The 19899-nt window shown below is 49.2% G+C and overlaps 1 protein-coding gene across 2 annotated transcripts in view; it reads left to right on the forward strand.

The window, feature by feature from the left end:
* MAT2B (methionine adenosyltransferase 2 non-catalytic beta subunit) overlaps positions 1 to 19899 on the forward strand; it is a 199820-nt gene that overhangs the window by 109012 nt on the left and 70909 nt on the right. For both annotated transcript variants that reach the window (XM_063928220.1, XM_063928219.1), the window contains exon 2: positions 12327 to 12521. In XM_063928220.1, the coding sequence (XP_063784290.1) occupies positions 12327 to 12521 (195 nt within the window). The remainder of the gene's footprint in view (positions 1 to 12326; positions 12522 to 19899) is intronic.

Raw genomic sequence — 19899 nt, forward strand, 5'->3', positions numbered from 1 at the left:
GGTTCCTACGACTCGTCTGCCTTTCCTGGGCATGATTCTGGACACAGACCAGAAAAGGGTTTATCTCCTGATAGAGAAGGTTCAGGAACTCATGACACTGGTCAGGGACCTATTAAAACCAAATCAGGTGTCAGTGCATCACTGCACTCGAGTCCTGGGAAAGATGGTGGCATCATTCCCTTCGGCAGGTTCCATGCGAGGACCTTTCAATGGGACTTACTGGACAAATGGTCCGGATCACATCTTCAGATGCATCGGTTAATCACCCTATCCCCCAGGACCAGGGTGTCTCTCCTGTGGTGGCTGCAGAGTGCTCACCTTCTCGAGGGCCGCAGATTCGGCATTCAGGACTGGGTCCTGGTGACCACGGATGCGAGCCTCCGAGGGTGGGGAGCAGTCACACAGGGATGAAATTTCCAAGGTCTGTGGTCAAGTCAGGAGACTTGCCTTCACATCAACATCCTGGATCTAAGGGCCATTTACAACGCCCTACGTCAAGCAGAGACCCTGCTTCGCGGTCAACCAGTTCTGATTCAGTCAGACAACATCACCGCTGTGGCTCATGTAAACCGACAAGGCGGCACAAGGAGCAGGGTGGCGATGGCGGAAGCCACCAGAATTCTTCGCTGGGCGGAGAATCATGTAAGCGCACTGTCAGCAGTGTTCATCCCGGGGGTAGACAACTGGGAAGCATCAAGAAGTCTTCGCACAGGTTGCAAGTCTGTGGGAACTGCCACAGGTGGACATGATGGCATCCCGCCTCAACAAGAAACTACAGAGGTATTGCGCCAGGTCAAGAGACCCTCAGGCGATAGCTGTAGACGCCCTGGTGACACCGTGGGTGTTCCAATCGGTCTATGTATTTCCTCCTCTTCCTCTCATACCCAAGGTGTTGAGAATCATAAGAAAAAGAGGAGTGAGAACAATACTCGTTCCGGATTGGCCAAGAAGGCCTTGGTACCAAGATCTGCAAGAAATGCTCACAGAGGACCCGTGGCCTCTTCCTCTAAGACAGGACTTGTTGCAACAAGGGTCCTGTCTGTTCCAAGACTTACCGCGGCTGCGTTTGACGGCATGGCGGTTGAACGCCGGATCCTAGCGGAAAAAGGCATTCCAGTTGAGGTCATTCCTACGCTGATAAAGGCTAGGAAGGACGTGACAGCTCAACATTATCACCGTATATGGCGAAAATATGTTGCTTGGTGTGAGGCCAGGAATGCCCCTACGGAGGAATTCCAGCTGGGCCGTTTCCTTCACTTCCTACAGTCAGGAGTGACTTTGGGCCTAAAATTGGGTTCCATTAAGGTTCAGATTTCGGCCCTATCCATTTTCTTTCAAAAAGAGCTGGCTTCTCTACCTGAAGTTCAGACGTTTGTGAAGGGAGTGCTGCGTATTCAGCCCCCTTTTGTGGCACCTTGGGATCTTAACGTGGTGTTGAGTTTCCTGAAATCCCACTGGTTTGAACCACTCAAAACGGTGGAATTGAAATATCTCACGTGGAAGGTGGTCATGCTACTAGCATTGGCTTCGGCTAGGCGTGTGTCAGAATTAGCGGCTTTGTCACATAAAAGCCCCTATTTGGTTTTCCATGCGGATAGAGCAGAGTTGCGGACCCGTCCACAATTTCTGCCAAAAGTGGTTTCATCCTTTCATATAAACCAACCTATTGTGGTGCCTGTGGCTACTACTAACTTGGGGGATTCCGAGTTACTTGATGTGGTCAGGGCTTTGAAGGTTTATGTAGCCAGAACGGCTAGGGTCAGGAAAACAGAATCTTTGTTTATTCTGTATGCTTCCAACAAGCTTGGTGCTCCTGCTTCAAAGCAAACTATTGCTCGCTGGATCTGTAACACGATTTAGCAGGCTCATTCTGCGGCTGGATTGCCGCTGCCAAAATCAGTTCAGGCCCATTCCACTAGGAAGGTGGGCTCTTCTTTGGCGGCTGCCCGAGGGGTCTCGGCATTACAGCTGTGCCGAGCGGCTACTTGGTCAGGTTCAAACACTTTTGCATAGTTCTACAAGTTTGATACCCTGGCTGAGGAGGACCTTGTGTTTGCTCATTCGGTGCTGCAGAGTCATCCGCACTCTCCCGCCCGTTTGGGAGCTTTGGTATAATCCCCATGGTCCTTACGGAGTCCCCAGCATCCACTAGGACGTTAGAGAAAATAAGATTTTACTTACCGGTAAATCTATTTCTCGTAGTCCGTAGTGGATGCTGGGCGCCCGTCCCAAGTGCGGACTTCTTCTGCAATACTTGTATATAGTTATTGCTGCAATAAGGGCTATGTTATTGTTGCATCAGGGTTGAACTGATGCTCTGTTGTTGTTCATACTGTTGACTGGGTAAGTTTATCACAAGTTATACGGTGTGATTGGTGTGGCTGGTATGAGTCTTGCCCTGGATTTCCAAAATCCTTTCCTTGTACTGTCAGCTCTTCCGGGCACAGTTTCTCTAACTGAGGTCTGGAGGAGGGACATAGAGGGAGGAGCCAGAGCACACCAGAAACTAAATTCTTTCTTAAAGTGCCCATGTCTCCTGCAGAGCCCGTCTATTCCCCATGGTCCTTACGGAGTCCCCAGCATCCATTACGGACTACGAGAAATAGATTTTTTTTTGCACATGAACGCGCCTTAACCATGGTTTTTGCTCAGTGGAAAAGGGTCCAAAAAAAAGAAACTGATCCTGTTAACCAGGGATCCAACCCACGTAGTAAGCAGGGTTGGACACAGGTAGGACCCGGGTTAAGGAGCAGTGTAAACTGGTTACCAGGGTCATCTGACCTGGGACCTGTTTACAGCATGCTGAAAGCCCATACCTCCCGAACCACTGTGTCTTGCGGCTGGAGGCTGGGGGACACTGGGTACGCTGTCAGCGCTGCTGTCTGCCCTGGCTGGGTAAAAGTGTGTGCCAGAAGTTGGGGGCAGCCCAGCAGTATCCAGAGTGGGCAACGTCTATTAGAGAGCATGGCCTCGGTCTTAGAAGGCATGGCCTAACGGGACCTTGGGGTCCCAATCTGCCGGTTTTCCTGGCATTTGGAGGTGACGTCATCTCCAAGTGCCAGCCAAAAGACACTGCACTCGTGTACAGTGTAAATGGCACCGACCCAGGAATATCCCGCTTTCGCTCCGCAGTAGAAAAGGGGTAGAGCCCAAAGTCCAACCCGATTTACAACCGTGTTGATAGGTGGACCACTAAATCTAAAACCCTGGTGCCAGAAACCACGTGTGTCCATACCATTCTCATCATTACCTCTACAGAGCTACCCATGACTGCATCTACAGGATCTAAGGGTGGAAGTGCAATCTCTGACATGCATGCTATGTCCCAGCGCTGTAACGTTACTCGGAGACCACTAACTTCTAGTTGCTCTTTCATTTCTCCTCTGCCAGGAGATGTAGTCTGCAGCTGCACCATTGCAGATTTCCCGCTGCGGGTCCTGGTTCCCAGTGGAAAGTGCCCTCCATGCCCTGGTGTGTCCTATGGGACATGGTAATTTTTTTATAAATTAAGTACCCTGCCTTTATTGCCACACAAAAGATGTGCTATAATGCATAAGTGCGAACACTGTATCTGTGTGGAGGGTTGTGGTATGGTATGCCGGCGGCCGGGCTCCCGGCAACCAGCATACCGGCGCCGGGAGCCCGACTGCCGGCATACCGACAGCGTGGCGAGCGCAAATGAGCCCCTTGCGGGCTCGATGCGCTCGCCACGCTGCGGGCACGGTCTACGCGCGCCACGCTATTTATTCTCCCTCCAGGGGGGTCGTCGACCCCTACAAGGGAGAATGTGTCGGTATGCTGGGTGTCGGGATTCCGGTGCCGGTATACTGTGCGCCGGGATTCCGATATTCGGCAACCAGAAGACCACCCGTGTGGAGTATACTCAGCACATTTGTATTTGATTTCCCTGGGTACTCCGGTTTCCTACCACAGTCCTTAGTGACACCCGATGCAGGGTAAAATACCCCATGCGTGAGCTGGCAAGAAGGGGTCATGGCCTAACGGCCCAGCCCCTGGTTTCTTCACTCCGGGAGGTTCTGGAGATACTGACTGCACCTAGAGACTTTCTGTCTGCAGTGCCGGCTCCTACACTGTGTCAGGAGCAGACTGCTACACTAATGTTACAGTGTGGCATTTTCTTTTCACCCCTCGGTAGGTGACACCCGGTGCGGACCACATCCCCATACCCCTGTAGTGACTCCACTGCTGGTAAGTTGAATAGCTTTTAAAAAAATGTTTGCGTGTGTGTAAAGGCCTATACATACTAGGAGTTTTTCATTTCAAAAGACTTTGACAACACCTCTGAAAGATATATCTTTCACCCAAAGTAGTGCATACACACTGAGCTATTTTCCCAAAGAGCAAGAGATTTTTAGGAGGTGAAAGACTTTGCTGAAAATCTTTCATTAGAAAGGCTATTTACATAATGGGCTGGGTTTGAATTCCAAGGGTGGGAGCATGGGCCGTTGTAAAAATGGGGACAGCTGCCGTAATGTGTGTAAAAAGGGGGACTGCTGCCATGTGCATAAATGGGGACTCTGCTTACAATTTATATATCATGCTTATATTATACTTAAACATTGGTGGACAGTGGTGCCAGTAATATGTACATGCCAGCAATGTATATAACCTAGGGGAACACAGCGACTCACTTATATCGCTGCTTTGGAGATCTGTGCTGCGCTGCGTCTGGAGGGAGCACTGAGCAGGGGTGGGAGTACTGAGCAGGAGCCGGAGAAGCGAGACCTCGGCGCGGCGTCTAGCAGGTAGGGCTTGGGGTGAGTGTAGGGCGGGTCCGCCGGGCAGATGATGGTTCTTCTTCCAGCCATCATCGCTCGCGGCCGTACACGCTGAGCGATGATGGCTAGAAAAGGAACCATCATCTTCAAACATGCTGGTAAAACCAGACAACGGCCCACCTTGCGGGCGATGATGCGGGAGCACGCATCATCGCCATTCTTTTGCTGCTAGCCCATATACACTGGGAGACTTTGACCTCAAAATCGTTCAGAACGGCCAAAATCACCCAGTGTGTATAGGCCTTAAGGTAATTTAGGGCAAGATTTATCAAAGCTTGGAGATAAAGCACCACTAATCAGCTCCTAACATTGGTGTTTTAAACCAAGCTTATCTTTCTCCAAAGTTTGATACATTGCCCCATGTCTGTAATCTCCAATTGGGAAAGGACTAATATGAATAACTTAATATTCTTTTGGGGGTGTCATCAGAATTGTGGACCATGGAGACTTGTGTGTTATGTGTGTACAATGGCGGAGGAATTACTGTACATCTAAAGTTCCTGTCTGCCTCATGTCATTGCATTGGAAGTAAACTTTGGTTGCTTAATAGGCTCCTTAAGTTCCAATACATTCACAGAGCTTAAAATACTGTGGGGGAGATGTATTAAACCTTCTAAAGACGGCATGTGAAGTTGCTGTAGCAACCAATCAGCTTCTACCTATCATTTTATAGAATGTACTTTCTCTAACATCCTAGGGGATACTGGGATGGTATTAGTACCATGGGGTATAGATTGGGTCCATTGGAGCCTGGCACTTTAAGAAATCCTCAGTGTGTTCTGGCTCCTCCCCTCTATGCCCCGCCTGCAGACTCAGTTTAGAAAAATGTGCCCAAGGAGCCGGGTGCATTCCTCTGGAGCTCCAGAGTGTTTTCTTTAAAACTTTATTTCTCTAACGTCCTAGTGGATGCTGGGGACTCCGTCAGGACCATGGGGAATAGCGGGCTCCGCAGGAGACAGGGCACATCTAAAAAAGCTTTTAGGTCACATGGTGTGTACTGGCTCCTCCCCCTATGACCCTCCTCCAAGCCTCAGTTAGGTTTTTGTGCCCGTCCGAGAGGGTGCAATCTAGGTGGCTCTCTTAAAGAGCTGTTTAGAAAAGTTTTTTTTTTTTTTTAGGTTTCTAATCAGTGATTCCTGCTGGCGACAGGATCACTGCAACGAGGGACTTAGGGGAGAGACTTGCAACTCACCTGCGTGCAGGAGGATTGAAGTCTTAGGCTACTGGACACTGAGCTCCAGAGGGAGTCGGAACACAGGTCAGCCTGGGGTTCGTCCCGGAGCCGCGCCGCCGATCCCCCTTACAGACGCTGAAGAACGGCAGAACGGAGGTCCGGAAACAGGCGGCAGAAGACTCCTCAGTCTTCATGAAGGTAGCGCACAGCACTGCAGCTGTGCGCCATTGTTGCTACACGGCTCACTGATCTCGGTCACGGAGGGTGCAGGGCGCTGCTGGGGGCGCCCTGGGCAGCAATATAGATTACCTTAGAGGCAAATAAATACATCACATATAGCCATTAAGGCTATATGTATGTATTTAACCCAGGCCAGTTTTCCTAATAACCGGGAGAAAAGCCCGCCGTGAAAGGGGCGGAGCTTATTCTCCTCAGCACTCAGCGCCATTTTCCTGACCAGCTCCGCTGGTGAGGAAGGCTCCCACACTCCCCTGCACTACAGAAACAGGGTTAAAGAGAAGGGGGGCATAAATTGGCGATATAATTATATATTAAGAGCCCATATATAGAAACAACACCTTCTAGGGTTGTTATATACATTATGGCGCTTTTGGTGTGTGCTGGCAAACTCTCCCTCTGTCTCCCCAAAGGGCTAGTGGGTCCTGTCCTCTATCAGAGCATTCCCTGTGTGTGTGTGCTGTAGGTCGGTACGTGTGTGTCGACATGTATGAGGAAAATGTTGGTGAGGAGACGGAGAAAATTGCCTGTAATGGTGATGTCACTCTCTAGGGAGTCGACACCAGAATGGATGGCTTACTTATGGAATTACGTGATAATGTCAACACGCTGCAAGCCGGTTGACGACATGAGACAGCCGGCGGACAAATTAGTATCGGTCCAGGCGTCTCAGACACCGTCAGGGGCTTGTAAAAACGCCCATTTACCTCAGTCGGTCGACAGACACTGACATGGACACTGACCTCAGTGTCGACGGTGAAGAAACAAACGTATTTTTCCTTTAGGGCCACAAGTTACATGTTAAGGGCAATGAAGGAGGTGTTACGTATTTCTGATACCACAAGTACCACAAATAAGGGTATTTTGTAGGGTGGGAATAAACTACTTGTAGTTTTGCCTGAATCAGATAAATTAAATGAAGTGTGTGATGATACGTGGGGTTCCTCCGACAGAAAGTTATGGGCGGTATACCCTTTTCCCGCCAGAAGTAAGGGCGAGTTGGAAAACACACCTTAGGGTGGATAAGGCGCTCACACGCTTATAAAAAACATGGCGTTACCGTTTCCAGATACGGCCGCCCTCAAGGAGCCAGCTGATAGGAAGCTGGAAAATATCATAACAGTATATACACACATACTGGTGTTATACTACGACCAGCAATCGCCTCAGCCTGGATGTGCAGCGCTGAGGGGGCTTGGTCGGATTTCCTGACTGAAAATTTTGATACCCTTGACAGGGACAGGATTTTATTGTCTATAGAGCATTTTAAGGATGCATTTCTATATATGTGTGATGCGCAGAGGCATATTTGCATTCTGGCATCAAGAGTAAATGTGATGTACATATCTGCCAGACGAAGACACGACAGTGGTCAGGTGAGGCAGATTCCAGACGGCATATGGAAGTATTGCCGTATAAAGGGGCGGTCCATTGGACCTGGTGGCCATGGCATCAGCTGAAAAATCCACCTTTTGTTACCCCGAGTCACATATTGGCAGAAAAGGACACAGTCTTTTCAGTCTCAGTCCTTTCGTCCCCATACGGGCAGGCGGACGGAGGCCAGTCATATCTGCCCAGGGGGAGAGGAAAGGGAAGAAGACTGCAGCAAGCAGCTCATTCCCAGGAACAGAAGCTCCTCACGGCTTCTGCCAAGTCCGCAGCATAACGCTGGGGCCGTACAAGCGGACTCAGGTGCGGTAGGGGGTCATCTCAAGAGTTTCAGCAACACTCGCAAGGGAACTCCGGGATCCTACATGTAATATCCCAGGTGTACATTGGAAATTCGAGACGTCTCCCCCTCACACAATTCACAGGCTGTATTCCCAGCAGGTGATAATCAAAGTACCCTTCTTACAACAAGGAAGGGGGTAGTATTCCACACTATATTGTGGTACTGAAGCCAACCGGCTCGGTGAGATCTGAAATATTTGAACACTTACATACAAGCGTTCAAATCAAGATGGAGTCACTCGGAGCAGTGATAGCGAACCAGGAAGAAGGGGACGATATGATGTCACTGGATATCAGGGACGTTTACCTACAGGTCCAAATTTGCCCTTCTCACCAAGGGTACTTCAGGTTCCTGGTACAGAACTGTCACTATCAGTTCAGACGCTGCCGTTTGGATTGTCCACGGCGCCCCGGGTCTTTACCAAGGTAATGGCCGGAATGATGATTTTTCTTAAAAGAAACATGGACGCTTTCCTGATAAGGGCAAGGTCCAGAGAACAGTTGGAGGTCGGAGTAGCACTATCTTAAGTAGTTCTATGACAGCACGAGTGGATTCTAAATATTCCAAAATCGCAGCTTTTTCCGACGACACGTCTACTGTTCCTAGGGAAGATTCTGGACACAGTCCAGAAAAAGGTGTTTCTCCCAGTGGAGAAAACCAGGGAGTTATCCGAGCTAATCAGGGATCCTCCTAAAACCAGGAAAAGTGTCAGTGCATCATTGCACAAGAGTCCTGGTAAAAATGGTGGCTTATTACAAAGCAATTCCATTCGGCAGATTCCCGCAAGAACTCTTCAGTGGGATCTGCTGGACAAATGGTCCGGATCGCATCCTCAGATGCATCAGCGGATAACCCTATATCCAAGGAAAAGGGTGTCTCTCCTGTGGTGATTACAGAGTGCTCATCTTCTAGAGGGCCGCAGATTCGGCATTCAGGATTGGATGCCGGTGACCACGGAGGCCAGCCTGAGAGGCTGGGGAACAGTCACACAGGGAAAAAAAAATTTCCAGGGAAGTGTGATTAAGTCTGGAGAATTCTCTCCGCATAAATAAGCTTAGAGCAAATTTATAATGCTCTAAACTTAGCTAGACCTCTGCTTCAAGGTCAGCCGGTATTGATCCAGTGGGATAACATCACGGCAGTCGCCCACGTAAACAGAAGGGCGGCACAAGAAGCAGGAGGGCAGTGAAAACTGCAAGGATTTTTCGCTAGGCGGAAAATCATGTGATAGCACTGTCAGCAGTGTTCTTTCCGGGAGTGGACGACTGGGAAGCAGACTTCCTCAGCAGGCATGACCTCCACCCGGGAGAGTGGAAACTTCATAGGGAAGTTTTTCAACATGATTGTGGACCGTTGGCAAAGACCAAAGGTGGACATGATGGCGTCCCGCCCGAACAAAAAACGGGACAGGTATTCCGCCAGGTCATGAGACCTTCAGGCGATAGCTGTGGATGTTCTGGTAACACCGTGGGTGTACCAGTCAGTGTAGGTGTTCCCTCCTCTGTTTCTCATAACCAAGGTATTGAGAATTATAAGACATAGAGGAGTATGAACTATACTAGTGGCTCCGGATTGGCCAAGAGGGACTTGGTACCCGGAACTTCAAGAAATGCTCACAGAGGACTAAGGGCCCGGGGAGCTAAGAAGGGACTTGATTCAGCAAGTACCATGTCTATTCCAAGACTTATCGCGGCTGCGTTTGACGGCATGGCGGTTGAATGCCGGTTCCTGAAGGGAAAAGGCATTCCATAAGAGGTCATACCTACCCTGGTCAAAGCCAGGAAGGAGGTGACCGCACAACGTCATCACCACATATGGTGAAAATATGTTGCGTGGGTGAGGCCAGGAAGGCTCCACGACGGAAATTCAACTAGGTCGATTTCTACACTTCCTGAAAACAGGAGTGTTTTGGGCCTCAAATTGGGGTTCATTAACATTTAAATTTCGGCCCTGTAGATTTTCTTCCAGAAAGAATTGACTTCAGTTCCTGAAGTCCAGATTGTAAAGGATGTATTGCATATACAGCTTTTTGTGCCCCTAGGGGCACCGTGAGATCTCAACATAGTGTTGGGATTTCTTAAAATCATATTGGTTTGAACCGCTCAAATCTGTGGATTTGAAATATCTCACATGGCAAGTGACCATGCTGTTGACAAATATCTCACATGGGAAGTGACCATGTTGTTAGCCCTGGCCTCGGCCAGGCGATTGTCAGAATGGGCGGCTTTGTCTTACAAAAGCCCATATTAAAATTTTTCCATTTGAACAGGACAGAACTGGGACTCGTCTCCAGTTTCTTCATAAAGGGGTGTCAGCGTTTTCACCTGAAACAACCTGTTGTGGTGCTTGCGGCTACTAGGGACTTGGAGGACTCCAAGTTACTAGACGTGGTCAGGGCCCTAAAAATATATATATATATATATATATATATATATATATATATAGTTAGGACGGCTGGAGTCAGAAAGTCTGACTTGCTGTTTATATTGTATACACCCAACAAGCTGGGTGCTCATGCTTCTAAGCAGTCTATTGCACGCTGGATTTGTAGTACAATTCAGCTTGCACATTCTGTGGCAGGCCTGCCACAGCCGAAATATGTAGATGCCCATTCCACAAGGAAGGTGGGCTCATCCTGGGCGGCTGCCCGAGGAGTCTCGGCATTACAACTTTGCCGAGCAGCTACGTGGTCAGGGGAGAACACGTTTGTAAAATTTTACAAATTTTGATACTCTGGCTAAGGAGGACCTGGAGTTCTCTCATTCGGTGCTGCAGAGTCATCCGCACTCTCCCGCCCGTTTGGGAGCTTTGGTATAATCCCCATGGTCCTGACGGAGTCCCCAGCATCCACTAGGACGTTAGAGAAAATAAGAATTTACTTACCGATAATTCTATTTCTCGTAGTCCGTAGTGGATGCTAGGCGCCCATCCCAAGTGCGGATTGTCTGCAATGCTTGTACATAGTTATTGTTACAAAAATCGGGTTATTACTATTGTTGTGAGCCATCTTTTCGGAGGCTACTTCGTTTTGTTATCATACTGTTAACTGGGTTCAGATCACAAGTTGTACGGTGTGATTGGTGTGGCTGGTATGAGTCTTACCCGGGATTCAAGATCCTTCCTTATTGTGTACGCTCGTCCGGGCACAGTACCTAACTGAGGCTTGGAGGAGGGTCATAGGGGGAGGAGCCAGTACACACCATGTGACCTAAAAGCTTTTTTAGATGTGCCCTGTCTCCTGCGGAGCCCGCTATTCCCCATGGTCCTGACGGAGTCCCCAGCATCCACTACGGACTACGAGAAATAGAATTATCGGTAAGTAAATTCTTATTTTTAGTTTGTTGTTTGGCTGGCACCAGTCTGCCTGCATCGTGGGACTAAGGGAGGGACCGAACCAACCTCTTAAAGGGTTAATGGTCTGGATCCCCGCTGACAGGACAAAGCTCCTGAGGTGTTGTTTCACATTACCCCCTGGGTGTGCGCGCACGCCGACAGCATGCCGTCACCCCTAACAGAGCTGAAGACCCTGGTGTGGCGAGTACATAAACTGGGGTCCGGGTTAAATCCTGGACCATTGTGATGCCTTGAGGACCACCTTAGGGAACCTCTGTACTAGGGCCATAGTTTGATTGCCATTTGATATCCATTACAGCTTTAGGGAATACTGGAAGAGGGATGGGGGGTGGATTTACTTTTTTGTCCTGTTTCCACCCAAGCTGCTTGTTGTTGTTGTTGTTGTTGTTGTTGTTGTTGTTGTTGTGGGATTTTTTTTTTTTTTTTTTTTTTACAGGTTTGGCTACTGTTCTTTACGTTTATGTATTTCATACCAATTTAACATTTTTGGATATATGTAACCTTTTAAAAAGTGTATTCTTCAGGTTGTGTTATTGATGTAAACATTGCACAAATGGTCGACAGAAAACAGTACTTTATCTTCATTAGCCAAGTTGTATTTAATAAGCTTTTAGTGTTTTCTAACCGGCTCATTATTTCCAAAAATTTATGTTAACTAAATATTGATAAACACACTTAACAAAGGGTTCACTACGATATGCCGGCTTACCGACAGTGTGGCGAGCGCAAATGAGCCCCTTGCGGGCTCGCTGCGCTCGCCACGCTACGGGCACGGTTTATTCTCCCTCCAGGGGGTCGTGGACCCCCACGAGGGAGAATAAGTGTCGGTATGCCGGCTGTCGGGATCCCGGCGCCGGTATACTGAAGACCACCCCTTAACAAAACTGTATAATAATATATGATGCATTTGAATACCAAGGTTCTATTAATGTTACAGTCCATTGTGTGCTATAAAATCATATTTGCTAAAGATGTATTGGTATCCTGTGTAAGTATCTGAACCCAAAACTGATTTGTGATTGCATTGTAGGAGGATGTTGCTGTTCCCAGTAGAAGGGCTCTGATAACTGGTGCAACTGGTCTCCTTGGCCGAGCTGTGTATAAAGAGTTCAAGGACAACAACTGGCATGTACTGGGCTGTGGTTACAGCCGGGCTCGGCCTCGCTTTGAGTTTCTTAATCTGCTGGATACATCTGCTGTGAAAACATTGATCGAAGACTTCAAGGTATTGTACCAGATAACTAGTGCATAAAAAGTATTTAAAGGCAACAAAAAGTCTAGAGCATAGCTTTCTAATGGCAGGTTTGCTATAAAAGAGTTTCATAGCCATTTGTCTTCATCCCATAACTTCTCAACATTAGTAGTTTGCTGGAGGGTCCTTTGCTATATCATTTTTTTTATATTTAACATATTCTTAGTAATTACATCTGTCTTTGACCTCTGCGGATTAACAATCAAAACTTGTAGACTTTAGAGAACAGACAGTGTGGGGTATTCAATTAGCGGCGATAACGGACTTTTCGCGCGAAATGCGATTACAGCCTATTCAATTTTCCAGGAAAATTTATCAGTGATTTTCTCACAAATTTCACTTCACCTACTCTGAGCAGGTGTAAACTTTGGAAAACTCACTATTTTAAAGTAAAAATGTTTGGATATGGGCCCTCATTCCGAGTTGTTCGCTCGCAAGCTGCTTTCAGCAGCATTGCACACGCTAAGCCGCTGCCTACTGGGAGTGAATCTTAGCTTATCAAAATTGCGAACGAAAGATTCGCAATATTGCGAAAAGATTTCCCTGTGCAGTTTCTGAGTAGCTCGAGACTTACTCTTCCAGTGCGATCAGTTCAGTGCTTGTCGTTCCTGGTTTGACGTCACAAACACACCCAGCGTTCGCCCAGACACTCCTCCGTTTCTCCAGCCACTCCCGCGTTTTTCCCAGAAACGGTAGCGTTTTTTCACACACTCCCATAAAACGGCCAGTTTCCGCCCAGAAACACCCACTTCCTGTCAATCACACTCCGATCTCCAGAAAGAAGAAAAATCCTCGTAGTGCCGTGAGTAAAATACCAATCTTCATAGCAAATTTACTTGGCGCAGTCGCAGTGCGAACATTGCGCATGCGCAATTAGCGGAAAATCGCTGCGATGCGAAGAAAATTACCGAGCGAACAACTCGGAATGACCACCATGGTACAGAACCCCTGGGACACCACCCCTTAATGACTAATTAGGCACGTTGAACTTTTTAATTATTTTTAATTGGCCAATGAATGACATGTCATTTTTGGGGAGAAAAAGTACAAAGTGATGGAAATTGGGGTTCAGGGTATGGGACAGGTATATTGGGGTGCTTTATGAGTGGGACAGGTGTTTTTATTCTTGCAGGTGGGAGTAATCGGTCTGTTTCCACTTTTTTTTTTTTTTTAAGTACCTTAAAATTACCCAAATAAATACTTATACCCATTTTCACGTACCCCAAATTTAATGAGAACATTTATTTTGCACAAAAAACTTGCTTTCTATCTTTTTTTCTCTTACGTCCTAGAGGATTCTGGGGACTCTGTAAGGACCATGGGGTATAGATGGGCTCCGCAGGAGACATGGGCACTCTAAGACTTTAGATGGGTGTGAACTGGCTCCTCCCTCTATGCCCCTCCTCCAGACCTCAGTTAGATCCTGTGCCCAGAGGAGACTGGATGCACTGCAGGGGAGCTCTACTGAGTTTCTCTGAAAAAGGCTTTTGTTTTTTTATTTTCAGGGAGCACTGTTGGCAACAGGCTCCCTGCTTCGTGGGACTGAGGGGAGAGAAGCAGACTCACTTTCCTGGACTGATGGGCTCTGCTTCTTAGGCTACTGGACACCATTAGCTCCAGAGGGTCGGAACACAGGTGTCGTCCTTGCTGTTCGTCCCAAAGCCACACCGCCGTCCTCCTCACAGAGCCGGAAGATAGAAGCCGGGTAAGTGTAAGAAGCAAGAAGACTTCAAAGGCGGCAGAAGACTTCAGATCTTCATGAGGTACCGTGCAGCGCGCCATTGCTCCCACAATACACACGGGTGCAGGGCGCAGGGGGGGGCGCCCTGGGCAGCAATTTTCACCTCCAATAAGTCTGGCACAGTTATATAGATACTGCAGAGGCAGTATATAATAAATCCCCTGCCAGTTTAAAGGAAAAGAGCGGGACCAAAGCCCGCCGTCGAGGGGGCGGAGCTTGATCCTCCAGCACTAACCAGCGCCATTTTCTACACAGCAAGCTGCAGATAAGCTGCTCCCGGACTCTCCCCTGCTGAACAAGTAACAGGGGGCAAAAACGAGGGGGGTACATTTATTTGGTGCTAAATTGTGTAGATCTAGCGCTTTACAGGCTGGGACTTTGTTTCAGTATCTAGTGGCGCTGGGTGTGTGCTGGCATACTCTCTCTCTGTCTCTCCAAAGGGCCTTATTGTGGGTCTGTCTCCATATTCAGATATCCCAGTGTGTGTGGGGGTGTCAGTACGTGTGTGTCGACATGTCTGAACCAGAAGGCTCGTCTAGGGAGGATGCAGAGCAGATGGTGGTGGTGTCTCCGTCGGCACAGCCGACACCTGATTGGTTGGACATGTGTAATGTTTTAAATGCTAATGTGACTTTATTACATAAGAGATTGGACAAAGCAGAGTCCAAGGACAGCGCAGGGAGTCAATCCATGGCTTTGGCTGTGTCACAAGACCCTTCCCCTGCCCTTGTCTATCCCACTGGTGACCAAATACAGCAGGGAAGCCCTCCTAAGTTGGAGCGCTCCCGAGGTGCTTACCACACGTTCGGGCCCGTCGGCGGGCGGATCAGCGGCCCTTGCAACCCTTGCTGCCCTGTGTGGCAAGGATACAGACGTTGTGGACACCGAAGTGGATGACCGAGCGGCCGTGCCCCCCCACAGCCCGGGTGGCGACTGGCGGATGGATCACCGGCCCCGGAAAGAGAATGACGGAGGCCCTCATGTCGGCCCTAGTAGAAGGACCTGGGCTCAGAGGAGAGGCTGTCGCGCAGGCGCCCCAGTGAGGTGGCGACGGCGAGGGCACCGGTCTGCACTTCCCGCGATCCTGCTTTCGAATGTGCGCTCACTGGCAAACAAGTTCGACGAATTGTCCCTCCTTCTGGGCAGCGCAGGGTCAGGCATTGCAGGGTCATCCGTCCACTGCTTTACGGAGACGTGGCTGGACGACCATATTGCGGACAACCCGATGTCTCTGCCGGGCTTCAGTCTCTTCAGGGCCGATCGCTCCACGGTTCTCTCAGGAAAAACGAAGGGTGGTGGCATCTGCTTCTACATCAAAGATGGATGGTGCACCAATGTCACGATCATAGGCAAATCATGTAGCCCTCACCTGGAGATGCTGGTTATCAACTGCAACCCCTTCTATTCCACCCGGGAATTTGCCTCAATTGTCCTTGTGGGAGTGTACATCCCCCCCCTCTCGCCTGCACGAACGAAGCCCTGCACCACCTGGCCGTATGCATATCCGACATAGAACAAAAACACCCAGACTCTCTGCTTATAGTACTGGGTGACTTCAACAGAACTAACCTGAGCAAGGAGCTACCTAAGTACAAACAACAAGTCACGTGTCCCACTAGAGATGGGCGCACCCTTGATCACTGCTACACTACCCTCAAGTCTGCCTTCCGGTCTATCCCGCATGCTGGACTCTGCCTATCTGACCACTGCCTCGTCCACCTACTCCCTACCTATACACAGAAGCTGAGAGCGGTTAAACCTGTCGTTCAGACTGTTAAGAAATGGACCAATGAGGCCAAGATGAAGCTCCAGGCCTGCTTTGACTGCACGGAATGGGGGGTCTTCGAAGCCTCGGCAACCGACCTGAATGACCTGACAGACACTGTCACATCCTACATCAGCTACTGTGAGGACATGTGTGTACCTACCAAGACTTACCGCATTTACAACAACAAGCCCTGGTTCAATGCCCAGCTCAGGCAACTTCGTCGAGCCAAAGAGGAGGCCTATAGCAGCGGTGACAGAGCACTATACAACCGTACTAGGAACTCTCTGACTAAAGGAATCAGGCTAGCAAAAAAGCGGTTCTCGGACAAGCTGACAAACGATCTCTCCACCAATGACCCCGTATCTGTATGGAAAGGAATGCAATCCATAACCAACTATAGGAAACCATCAAAGTCCACCACCATGCACCAAGACCTAGCAGATGAACTGAACCACTTTTATTGCAGGTTCGCAAAAGAAGTCCACTGCAACCCAAACAATCACCTCTACGATGCCCCGAACACCGGCGGCCAACCCCAGGCACTGCAAGTCACCCAAGAAGAGGTGGAGGCATTGTTCAAAAGGGCCAAACCCAGGAAAGCTCCAGGTCCTGATGGAGTGTCACCATCTGCCCTAAGAGCATGTGCGGGTCAGCTCGCCCCCATATTCATCAAGATCTTCAATAAATCGCTGGAGCTACAGAAAGGCCCTTCCTGCCTCAAAAGGTCTACTATCGTCCCGGTCCCCAAGAAACCCACTATCATGAACCTGAACGACTACAGGCCGATAGCACTGACGTCTGTGGTCATGAAAACGTTCGAGCGTCTGGTTTTGAATCACCTGAAAACTGTGACTGGCCCCCAACTGGATCCCCTGCAGTTCGCCTATCGCTCAAATCGGTGTGTCGAGGATGCAGTCAACCTGGGCCTGCACTACATTCTACAGCACCTAGACATTCCCGGTACCTACGCGAGGGTCCTGTTTGTCGATTTCAGCTCGGCCTTCAATACAATCGTCCCCAGCATCCTCCACCCCAAATTACTTCACCTAGGGTCCCAGAAGCTACCTGTTCCTGGATAGTAGACTTCCTGACAGATAGAACACAGGTGGTGAAAGCGGGGGAATTCACCTCTCAAGCGCGGTCCATTAGTACAGGGGCCCCTCAGGGCTGTGTCCTCTCACCCCTGCTCTTCTCCCTGTACACAAATGACTGTACCTCAGAGGCGCAATCAGTAAGGATCATCAAATTCGCCGATGACACCACCGTCATCGGCCTCATCAAGGATGGGGACGAATCGGCCTATAGACGGGAAGTAGACCGGCTGGCCCAGTGGTGCATCCACAACAACCTTGAGCTCAACCCCCTCAAAACTGTCGAGATTATAGTGGACTTCAGGAAGAAGTCATCTAGTGCACCTCCACTAACGATTGCTGACAGTGTGGTATCGCTAGTGGACTCCTTCAAGTTTCTAGGGACCACAATCTCCCGGGACCTTAAATGGGGGTCCAACGCTGACGCCACTGTTGGGAAAGCGCAGCAGAGGTTGTTCTTCCTCAGGCAACTAAGGAAGTTCAACATCCCGCAGAAGCTTCTGCTCCTCTTCTACTCCGCGATTGTGGAGTCGGTACTGTGCTCCTCGATACTCGTATGGTACAGCTCTGCCAGAGCGAGGGACAGATGCAGGCTCCAAAAGGTGGTCAGAACCGCAGAGAAGATCATCGGGGCCGACCTTCCCTCAGTCCAGGATCTGTACTTGTCCAGAGCTAAAAAGCGGGCAATGAAGATAGTAAAAGACCAGCTACACCCCGGCCACAGCATGTTTAGCTTGCTTCCTTCAGACAGGCGTTACAGGGCTGTCCCTGCCAGATCCACCAGAAGCCTCAAAAGTTTCTTTCCCCAAGCGGTCCGCCTGCTAAACTCCTGAACATTGACTGACTAGACGTACATGTAACTAACTTGTGTCCCTACGGTATATTTATCTGTGTGACTTTACTTGCCCCCCCCCACCTCCCCCACCTGCTTACCTGTTACCTACTTGGCTGTTGTATAGCAAACCGAAGACAAATTCCTAGTATACGCAAGTATACCTGGCCAATAAAGCTGATTCTGATTCAGGGTCCCATAAACGTCCCTTCTCCCAGATAGCAGACACTGATACCGACACGGATTCTGACTCCAGTGTCGACTATGATGATGCGAGGTTGCACCCAAGAGTGGCCAAGAATATTCCGTATATGATTATTGCAATAAAAGATGCTTTGCATATCACAGAGGACCCCTCTGTCCCTGACATGAGGGTCTGCATGTTTAAGGAAAAGAAACCTGAGGTAACGTTTCTTCCATCTCATGAGCTGAACGCTTTATTTGAAAAGGCTTGGGAAACTCCAGACAAGAGACTGCAGGTTTCCAAGAGAATTATTATGGCGTATCCTTTCCCCTCAAAGGACAGGTTATGGTGGGAATCCTCGCCCACGGTGGACAAGGCCTTGACGCTCTTGTCCAAAAAGGTGGCGCTACCGTCCCCGGACGCGGCGGCCCTAAAGGATCCTGCGGATAGCAGACAGGAAACTACCTTAAAATCAATTTATGCGACTATGGGAGCCCTGCTCAGACCTGCAGTAGCGTCGGCATGGGTGGGTAGCGCAATTGCAGCGTGGGCAAATAACTTGTCATCTGACATTGACACCTTAGATAAAGATAGTATTTTGTTTACCTTGGGTCACATTAAGGACGCAGCGTTATATATGAGAGAGGCTGCGAGAGATATTGGGCTGTTGGGTTCAAGAGCCAATGCCATGGCAGTTTCTGCTAGAAGGTCCCTGTGGACCCGTCAATGGACAGGTGATGCTGATTCAGAGAGACATATGGAGGCTTTGCCTTACAAAGGTGACATTTTATTTGGGGAGGGCCTCGCGGACCTGGTTTCCACAGCTACCTCGGATAAGTCTTCTTTTTTGCCTTATGTTCCCCCACAGCAAAAGAAAACACCTCAATACCAGATGCAGTCCTTTCGGTCGCATAAGTTCAGAAAGGGTCGGGTCTCCTCCTTCCTCGCCAGAGGTAGAGGGAAAAGAACACCAGCTACAGCTAGTTCCCAGGAACAAAAATCCTCCCCGGCTTCTACAAAATCCACCGCATGACGCTGGGGCTCCGCTGCGGGAGTCCGCACCGGTGGGGGCACGTCTTCGTCTCTTCAGCCACGTCTGGGTTCAGTCGGATTTGGACCCTTGGGTGGTCGAAATTGTATCCCAAGGCTACAAACTGGAGTTCGAAGATGTGCCTCCACACCGATTTTTCAAATCGGCCTTGTCAGCTTCTCCCCCAGAGAGGGAAATAGTTTCAGCTGCCATACAAAAGCTGTGTCAACAGCAGGTGATTATCAAGGTTCCCCTCGGACAACAGGGGAAAGGGTTTTATTCAACCCTATTTGTGGTCCCGAAGCCGGATGGCTTGGTCAGACCAATTCTAAATCTAAAATCCCTAAACCTATATTTGAAAAGGTTCAAATTCAAGATGGAATCTCTCAGGGCAGTGATCTCCAGCCTGGAAGGGGGGGGGTTTATGGTGTCACTATACATAAAGGATTCATACCTTCATGTCCCCATATATCCTCCTCATCAGGCGTACCTGAGATTCGCTGTACAGGATTGTCATTACCAGTTTCAGACGTTGCCGTTTGGGCTTTCCACGGCCCCGAGAATTTTCACCAAGGTAATGGCGGAAATGATGGTGCTCCCTGCGCAAGCAGGGAGTCCCAATTATCCCATACTTGGATGATCTCCTGATAAAGGCAAGAGGGATCAGTTACTAAAAAGCGTGTCTCTCTCCCTGAGAGTACTACA

Source organism: Pseudophryne corroboree, chromosome 6 (genome assembly GCF_028390025.1).
Source record: "Pseudophryne corroboree isolate aPseCor3 chromosome 6, aPseCor3.hap2, whole genome shotgun sequence".
Lineage (NCBI taxonomy): Eukaryota > Metazoa > Chordata > Amphibia > Anura > Myobatrachidae > Pseudophryne > Pseudophryne corroboree.